The sequence below is a fragment of the Sander lucioperca genome, chromosome 22 (assembly GCF_008315115.2).
Source record: "Sander lucioperca isolate FBNREF2018 chromosome 22, SLUC_FBN_1.2, whole genome shotgun sequence".
Lineage (NCBI taxonomy): Eukaryota > Metazoa > Chordata > Actinopteri > Perciformes > Percidae > Sander > Sander lucioperca.
In genome coordinates, this window is record NC_050194.1 from 16,253,068 (window position 1) to 16,263,287 (window position 10,220).

The 10,220-nt window shown below is 39.2% G+C and overlaps 1 protein-coding gene across 3 annotated transcripts in view; it reads right to left on the minus strand.

Moving 5' to 3' along the window:
- The window catches only part of LOC116061367 (potassium voltage-gated channel subfamily H member 4-like), a 44,370-nt gene that overhangs the window by 31,107 nt on the left and 3,043 nt on the right, over positions 1-10,220 (minus strand). For all 3 annotated transcript variants that reach the window (XM_031315529.2, XM_035997736.1, XM_031315528.2), the window contains 2 exons: positions 2,366-2,599; positions 277-408 (listed from right to left, as the gene is read on the minus strand). In XM_031315529.2, the coding sequence (XP_031171389.1) occupies positions 277-408; positions 2,366-2,599 (366 nt within the window). The remainder of the gene's footprint in view (positions 1-276; positions 409-2,365; positions 2,600-10,220) is intronic.

The window sequence follows — 10,220 nt, forward strand, 5'->3', positions numbered from 1 at the left end:
TATCAAAATGATTTCCCCTGGCATACTGCTTGATATTTGCGAAGTCCAGGTTCCACTCTGCTGCCTAAATCAAACTCCCCATTGGAAAAACATTCTCTGAGTTCAGGGAACGAATGCCAACCAGAACAAAAACTGAGGGGCATAATGTGACAGTGATGAAGAAGAGTGCTTGGAGAAAATGAAAGCTGGGTGCCAGAGAATGACCCTTCGTAAATCATGCTCATTCATAGTAAGCAAATAAAGGCCGTGTTTTCGTAAGCAAGGCTTGTAGCCTACCATCCTTCTTGCTGTTGTGGTGGGCTCTTCCATAGGTGTCGGTGATGTCCTTGAATGAGAAGAGGAAGAGAACCATTTCGCCCTTCTCGTTCTTTATGGGCACGATGTCAAGCAGACACCAGAAGGCCACACCTGGAACAGAAATCTTCATTTAGTGAATAAAGGCAACATACAGTGTAAATATTATCCATCTCCTTAATGACATCAGTTATTTATGCCAAGGCCTGTGATTTTCAACATCATATCAGCTCTCACCATGTCTGAGCTGTTGATACTTGACAAGTATGGCATAGCCTTTCTAAAAATATACCTCCAATTAGATATGGATCATGTTTGTGGATTGTGCACAAAGAGAAAGAGGAAGTCAGAGGATTGATTATAACAAGTCAGGCAGGGGAAAAGCACCAAAGATCCAAGACCTTGCCATAACCCAGCATGCTCATTAGCAACTCTGCAGATACTGTGCTCTGCCACCAAACAGATGTTTCACATCTTTTATATATGTCCCCAGTGTGTGTGTGTGTGTGTGTGTGTGTGTGTGTGTGTGTGTGTTAGGCATTGGAAGAAAACAGTGTAGATGGTGGTGGTTTAGCACAAGGCTGTGGGTGTTAATATTCAACATGAGATAAGCTATTTGTGTGTATTTTGGTGGAATGTAACTAAGTACATTTACTCACTAGGTACTTTACTTACAAATTTGAGGTTACTTTACAAATTAAGATTTTTGCATACAAAACTTACGAAGAGCTTGAAAAATATGATTCTGTGTTATAAATTGAACTACCCAACACTATGTACCTGTACAAGAACAGCTGAAACAATTACTTAATTGACAGAAAATTAATTGGAAATATTTTGATAATCGTTTAAGTCATTTCATGGTTCCACCTTCACAAATGTGAGTATTTGATGCTTTTTCTTTTTAATAATTTCAATAATGTTTCTTTTATATATATATATATATATATATATATATATATATATATATATATATATATAATTTTGAATGTTCTTCTATTGTTTGAAAAAAACAAGACAAAACATTTTCTGTGTGTAAATTTCTATAGTGTCTGATTTCATCATTAAAAGCCTGCTAATACTGTAACTATCATGAATATCTGCCATTTTATAGCTTTTAAATTGAATTGCTTTTCTTTCGTTTTTACAGTTTTTGTTCTCTTTTCCTTTTCTATTGCTTATGTGTGTGAGACTGCATTATCTTACTTTTGGGCATGTTACAAATGATCATGTCTTTGTCCTCAGTTGTACTGGCACTGCCATATACTGTTACTTACTGTACTTAAAAAGAAAAAAAATACTACACTACATAGCAGATTTGTTAAGCCATCAGCGTAGTTAGCAGTTCACACACTTTGAGGCTGCAGGTTTGGGAACATAATCCTGTGTGCCCATCAAAGAGGCTTGAACAGTGTTATCTTTCCATGCATGACATCTTATTTTGAGCCCAAGACTTTGTCAGAAGGATGAGCTAGAAGGAATGGATTTGAGCTACAGTAATAAACACACACATAGACAGTATGTACAGTACTCTGTTCGGCATTTTCTACATTAATAAAGTATGATTGGAAATATGTATTTGAGACCGACTGTTATTCCAGCACACAATCACTCCTTCTAGCACCATTTGCACTCATGTTGAACGGATAACTAAGATAAAGTGACTACAGATTTTCACTCGATCTGATGGTTTTGTATTACTAATAATGAGCACTAACTCTGCAAAAGAGCACGTATTGCACTGCTGACCTGTTGTATTTCAAGTTCGGGATTAGTGTGCAGATTCATAATCCAACCAAAATGTTCAGCTCTTATCTAAAAATAAATGTGCTCTTGGTGGTGTTGAGAACAAAAAAGTTTTAAGTTCATAATTTATTGAAAAGACATTCACAGCCTGATCAAAACACAACAGGATCCAGGAAAAAAGTCTTGATATTTCCCCAGTTTATAGAAGAGTTTGATCAGCTGAACACAAGATGAAAGAAATGCTGATTGCCAGATACTCTAAATGAAGGTTATATAGACACATTCATAGGCTCTCTCCTCCCTATTCTCTTTGCCATGCACCCACCATTCTTCTTGCAGAAGTGGACCTCGGCCTGGTACTCCTCTCGGCTTTCCAGAGCCTTCTCCATCTGCTGAGCCACATGCTCACTGGTGTCGGCCCCGTACAGGAAGCGGCAGCTGCAGTTCTTCTGCATCACCTCACTTCTTGTGAAGCCCGTCAGTTCGCAGAAGCCGTCAGAGCAGTAGACAATGGGGTAGCCCCGGTGGCCCTGGGCGTTTCCCAACAAGAAATTACTGTCTGTGAGAAGGACATGAAAAGGTGTTGGAAGAAGTGAAGCATCATGGAGACAGAAAAAAACTACATAACTGGATTTCTTTTCAGATCTGTAACAAATAAGGGACATCATGTTTTCGTCCGAAGTTTGGTGGAAATGTGCTCTTTGCAGCAGACACAAAATCAGTTTAGCTCTTTGAACATAGGTCAAAGCCTTGCAGGTCTACTTACTGTAGTTCAACACTAGTTTACAAGTTCAAAGCAAGCATGAGTCAGACTTTGGTGTTAGCTAAATTAATTTCCCCAGAGCCGTCATCGTGTGATTTCAGGACTACTGATGTGGATGGTTGAAGGAAATGGCATCCTGGGCTGCAATATATAGAAACAGCTGACTGGAGTTTAAAAAGAGCACAAAGGTTAGTGATTAACTTGAAGGGAAAGGACCAGACCGTAGAATAAAAAAAAATATATATTGCATACTAGAGGAAAGATGAAAGCACAAAAGAACCAGAGGAATATAAATAGAAATGTGAATACAGTATATGTTATAAAAAGAGAGGACATTTAAGAATGACTGAACTTTACATCCCTTCACCTTTCACATAAGAAGGGGAATAAGTGACTTTATGATGTATTCAAATACATTTTGTTTTAATTCTTCATGTATTTGGATGTTAATATTGTAGAGTAACACACAAAACACAACCAACACTAAACTTAATATTCCACCACTTCCTTGTAAGAAGTCTGGACAAATGGGTGTATTTTATTTTCTTATTCATTACTCCAACTGTCATAAAGGAAATATAAGTGTAACACTGAATTGATTGTAAAGTAAATGGCTTGAATTATCTTTGGATCCATGTAATAAGGAATATATAGATTACAACATTAAAGTACATTATGTGCAATCAACTAAACTCAACTTTCAATACTTTTCCTTCAGAAAAATTCACTATTGCTTCCATGAATTACTTTTATATAACTACAAAAAAACGTTTATTTCAAGCTGAATGACATCATGTCATTATACAGCTTATGAACAAGGACTCTGATGAAGATGTAACCTTACATCAAAACGTTAGTCACTGTTATGCACCTTAAAAAATAAAAAAAAAAACACTATAAATTAAGAAGACATCTGTGTTGCACCGGCATTTTTTTTACTCTAAACTGGCTTGATATCAAATCCGTATTCGGGTCCTGTGGTGGATTGAACCTAATTCCCAAATCCAATTAAACAATGGAATATTGTCCCCTGCTCTTATGCTTCTTCACCTGTTCATTGCATGATCATCTCAAGGTAGTGATATTAGATGGAAAAATGCAATGTGCCTCCATGACCTGACAAAAATCCACCAGATCCACTTATATAAATGTCTCTTCATTGTTTTCTTGCCATGCTTTCAGCACCACGGACAGTTCCCCAGCAGCAGCAGCAGCAGCAGCAGGCCTGTTCCCTGCGTTTTCTTGCTCTGTTAGGGGATCTCATCCCAATAACGTCAGGCTGCAGTACATTTGTTCTGTCTACCTGCATGTATATTAATCCCTGTAATAGGTATATTTTGATGTCACACTTTCCGGTTGCTGGACACATGTGACCTTGATAAGCTAAAGCAAATTCTTGCTGCAGTGTGGTATTTTTTTGTTAGACTAGATGCCAGAGCTTCCAGTGGACGGAGCTTTTAAATACAATACATTTCAAAACAGAACACACAGCAGCAGCATACTCAGTGGCTAAAAACAAGATACAAATAATTACGGGATTTCCACTTAATTAATTTTGCAGTATTTGATGAACAGAGTAGACACAAAAACCTTAAGCCAGCTAATTACCAGCCAGCAGCATGTCATTTATTTATTTAAGTCAGTTTGGTAAAGTTTGCATTCATACATTCTGGAAATTTCAGACATCTATCCATCACGTTTAGCTAACAATTTCAACTTTTCTTCTCAGAAACTGTGCAGTTAACCTATTGTAGCTGCAGGGTTACTTGTTATTGTGCCAATAAATGTAATAAAGATCATCAAACTTATTTGAAAACATAGTTGTATATGTACTATATGTGTTAATCTTTCTTCAAATTCCAAGTACACTCTATTTACTGCATAAGTACCAAATGGAGTACATGTACCCCTGGTTGGGAATCACTGCGTAAAAGATGGATTAAAGCCCCCACACACTTGCATATCTACTGATTAGGTATAACTAAGGAAATATTCATGTATATTTTTTTGCTAATTCTTTGCAAAGGTCAGCACTGAGGAATCAAACTTTGCTCCACAGCAACTGTCTTCTTTCTTCTGCTTAACTAAAAACATCAGACTCCAGATTTTCTGAATGCCAAGCAGAGAGGCAGCGCACATACAGTCTGAATTCTCCCGACAGAGAGCGTGCCTAAAAAGGAGGAGTATTAAGCAGCTGCTACAGCACTTTCCACAATCTAGCACTTTAATTGGCCAGACTGAGTAGAAAGAAATCCATAGGGGATGTATTTTCTGAGTGGTGACAGCCTTTCTTGGGTGGGTGCAGTGAGCAGCAACTAAACTGTCACTGTGGAATTATAGAACGAGACAGGCATTAGTCGGCTCCATCAACAGGCAGGAGGTTTTATGCCTTGCTATTGTTGCTGTTCCCCTAGACTTAAACATGGCAAACTGAGGTATTTCTGTTCTATATGTCTGCTGCAGATCTTTCTTCATGTCATGTAGAGAGACTGATAAGTTCCTTTTTATCACGTATAAGCTTTTATGCAAACACAGCCACAACTCTGAAGACAAACTGCTCGGGAACTCTGCCTCTTAAAATTTGCCCTAGAAACAATGGCTGAAAAGCATGCCCTCCTTTTCATGTTCTATAAATTTCTACCACCCCAGCTCGGTGAGCCAGCAAGTGTCAGAGAGCAACTCATTCATCTCTGGTTTATGTAATGTTTACCTAAGAATAGGTACATCTCTACTCAGCATCCCTAAATCGGTCCTTCAAATAGGTCAAGGGCAGGTGCAGTCATAAATCACTTTGTAGAATGGATTAAAACCAGCAAGCCACAATGGGAAAAAGACTTTTATGCTGCGTTTGGAGGAATGCAAACTGTGCTGCTTTACACTGTGGAGTAGTCATTGAAGTTATATGCATTATTCAGAGTCCATTCATTTAAGTTGGGGAAACAAGGTTTTGTTCAAATTATTTAAATCAAGTGGGGTCAGTTTTGAGTTAGCAATAGTTCAACATTTATTCACTTTCTTGGCAAGAGTTAGACAAGAAGATTGATACCACTCTCATGTTTGCATGGTAAGCTAAAGCCAGCAGCTGATTAGCTTATAAAGACTGGAAACGGGAGGAAAACAGCTAGCCTGGTGCAGTTAACCACCCACCAGCACCTCTAAAGCACACTAAATAACACGTTATATCTTGTTTGATTATCTGTACATAACGACAAGGTGCAGTTTTATGGAGCGTTATGTGCTGATAACATAGACAGTATATAAACTGGACCAACAGATCCCGTTGCTCTGGATGGAGACCAGTGAAGGATATTAGAAGCACTTTTCCGGTGATGGCTGAGCATCTCCAACTGAGCTTGAAGACGTAAATGTGACGTGAGCAACCTGTCTGAAAGTTGGAAGTCTTCTGGTAGCTGTGCCAAGAGAAATCTCAATCATTCCCAATCTTGCAGAGACAGAGAGCGTAGGTATATGTAAGGAGATAACATAGGCACAGGCTAATTATTGCTAACTAAAATGCTAGTTAACATTAGTAATTAAACTTAAACAGCTAATGCTAATGTAAGTCAAAACTGCCTGCAAGCTTCTCCTGTACTATACGGTAATTCCTCTACTATGTGACAGTAAGTCGCGTGGTTATGACATAATCGTTAGCCTATTTTTACAAAAACGTCTGCTACGGAGCCATAACGTGAGGTACAAGGTAATGGAGCTTTTTATACATTGTCGTGTTTCTTTAGAAATAAACAATGGACAAATAGTGTCTATACACGCTCCAGATGTAAAGTTATTCGCTGTCAAAGTGGCGCCAAAATGAATGGCAGTCAATGGAATGCTAACGGGAGGTGATGGCTTGGTAGCATCAAAATGGCGCCATAGGATCTACGCGTTCTGGGGAGAGGCTTACCCCCTTGGCTGATAACGACCTTAGAACCCAGGAAGTCACTGCTTACAGCCAAGAAACAGTTTGGCACATCACATCAGTAAAACGGCTAATTTATGTTTTTATGCTGTGGTTTTAGGACAGATTAAACAAAAAATATATATCATGTTAATCAGTGAGGAGCTTTAGATGTGCTGGTAGACAGATGTTGTTACCTTGAGCCAGGCTAGCTGTTTCAACCGGTTTTCAGTCTTTATGCTAAGCTAAGCTAACTGGCGGCTGGCTCCAGCTACATATTTACCGCACAAACATAACAATGGTATCAAACTTCTCATCTAACTCTCGGAAAGAACGTTCCAAGAATGTAGAACTGTTCCTTTAAGATATTGACGCATGTGCTGGTGCTGAGTGGATCATTTTATATCCTGGAAGTCTTAACTCGACAGCGGTCTTTGGAAGAAGAAGAAAAGGCCTCTAGGCTTCTTCGCATACTTATTTCTTCTCTGGTAACTTTATAAGCAAGCAATCCAGTGCCCACGTGAACCCTATTTGATAAACAGTTTCTGTGTGTGTGTGTGTGTGTGTGTGTGTGTGTGTGTGTGTGTGTGTGTGTGTGACAATGCCTCAATTCTTAGGCTGTAATCCTCTCAGGGATATTGCTTTGAGTGGCCGCTCTGCTGCGCCAGCTTCCTTAATTACACATCTGTGCTGACTCGCTACAACTGTAATCTGACATGACGACGCTACATGCTACTGCTGACAGCGAGCTGCCTGCATCGTGTCCATGTCGCACACGTTCCTCAGTGTATAAAAGACAGATGAAGCCCATGAGATGTGGCCACTGCCCCATCAGCTAATTACCACCCAGCATCATGTAATTACTTATTGAAGCAGATGGGTGAGAGTGCGGGCGCCTGGGTAGCTCGCCTGGTGGACCGGGCGCCCATGTGTGGAGGTTTGCACCTCGACGCAGCGGCCGCAGGTTCGACTCCGCCCCGCGGTCCTTTGGTGCATGTCGTTCCCCCTCTCTCTCCCCTTTCATGTCTTCAGTTGTCCTATATAAATGGAGGCCTAAGATGCCCAAAAAAAAAAAAGATGAGTGAGAGTGCAAGGAAAGGTGGATTTGCAGGGGAAAAGGTCACTGGCCTGGTAAAGAGCCATGAGGAAATCATCAATCACTTGATGTATATTTTGATTAAGACTATTTTTCAACAGGATCAGGACCAAATAATGATTATTTTGAGCTTTTTGACAAAAGGATCTGTGCTCTCTGAATCCTAAAGAAGCCAAAAGGACTGCATTTATGTGGTGACTTTATTCTGAGAATGGTGCAAAGTTCTTTACAAAGCCTAACACCCACTCACACCTACAGTCACAAACTGGTAGAGGCAGAGCTCTCACATATGGTGCAGACATGCACATCAGGAGCAGATTTGAATTTCAGTGTCTTACCAAAAAATTCAATTCAGTAGTTACCAAACCACCAGTCCTGCGATTACTCAATATTCTTTATCCAATGCCAAATCAATGCATAAATCAAGTTTAGCACCTGTAAAACTATAAATACGAGGATCTTCAAAAGAAGCAGCAAAGAATGAAGCCACACAATAGCTTCACTTATCCACTGGCTTCTGTCTGCAATGTTCTGGCCTTTCCAGCCGCCTATTAAGACCTGTTCATCAGCAGTGCAACAATGAGCTCCATAAGGTTCAATCCAACAGTCCTCCCCGTCTCCTCTTTGGTGTTACAGTTGCCTTTTAACAGAAAAGTGTTTAGGAGGGAAATAAACCCGGTTCTTATCTCTGCCTGCACCTGCCCTGTGGTAACGCTGCCCCACAGGGCGAGCGCTGCTGTCAATGTGAAAATGCCGCCGGGGAGGTTGTGTAAAGGAGCTGGAGGGAGGTGAGGATGGGTGTAAAGGACAGGCGTGTATGCTGTAACACACAAACGACAGGCACAGCACAGTAGTTGTGCAAGTAGGAAAATGGAAGATCAAGGTTTTCGCCTGTGTGACAACAAACATCTGCCCTGCTGAAGGCAGAGGTGCTGCCCTGTAACGTGACCCTGACTTTTGACGTCAGATAATTTTCCTACAGGGAACAATATACAATCACAAACATATGGACACATCATATAGAATCAACATTTTACAAACACAAAGCCCTGAGCCCAGGAACTCAAACACACACACATGCACAATAGATCCTTGGGTAACAGGAAGGCTGACATTGCTTTGAACCAAATACTGTGCTGTGTAGTGCCAAAGGTTACTGACTTAACTTGTTCGGACATTTGGCTCATAGTGTGGGGGAGTCTAGTATATGCTATACACCAGTCATTTTCTCAGTCTAGGATCTGTTCCATTAAAACACACAACTTTGCTTTCAGTTTTATAATTGTTATTCCTAAAGTTGAGCATGGTCCAATCAATAATTGTGAGCATGAACAACTTTCACTCAGAGCCCCTGATGGCATGAACATGTGGAATATAAGCTGCACAATAGATAATGGCTGGGAGGGCCTTTTAAACCAAAATGCTCTATTATTTGTCCCACAGAGTAGTAATGCTTTGCATAAAGGCAGAGGGTGGACTTGTTTTGTACAAGGAATAAATCTGAGTAATTATATGGACATGCTGCAAAATAACTGCAACAGGATAATGATGTTTACATAAATAATTGTCTGATATAAATTGTACTTACTGTAAATAGCAGACTAGGCAAGGGTAATGGATAGGACAATTTAGATAAACTGTTTGGCTGCTCATTCAGCAGTGCTGCATTCGGTTTTGCTGATTTAAAAAAAAGAATTATAAAAAATGATTTAATCTGATGTGGCATCATGTTTTACATATTTTAAGGCTGCATGTATTGTCTGTAAATGTATTTATGCATCCGTACGTTTTGTTTTGTTGTGTTAGGAGACTTGGTATGAGAAAAGCTTATTTTCTTTTAGTTAAATGATGTCAGTATACATATATGTGATATAAAGCAATCTAATCTAATGGTGCTTACATGAATAATTTGCTGCTATAAATTGTATTTATTGTAAATAACAGTCTAGACTCCATATTGAATTTGTACAATTACTAAAAATTTTTTGACAATGCATGCATATTTCAAGGCTACAAAAGGTTTTAGTTTTTGTATGTAAATATACCTACATTTTGTACTGAAAGGATGTTGTTTTCCATGAACAAGGTAAATCATGTCAGTATATTTATCTTAATATGGTTTAATTAATTCTTGATAGGGCTTTACCTTCTTGGTTTTGCAGTGTGTCGTTTGACTGGCAACACTTTAACTACATGTTTTTTTCTTTGTTTAAAAGTATTTACAGATATCCTCCAGAGATGTTTAAAGACATAGAAATTCTGATATTGTTTTTCCACACAAAAAGGTAAATTAGGTTTGTGTAAATTATACTATACCATGATTGGCTTCCAATCTAGTTGTGATGTCACAAATTACGCTCGCATGCCTGAACCTCACTGAGAAACTTCCCTCCTTCAACAGCTAAACATGAAAACACTGAAAT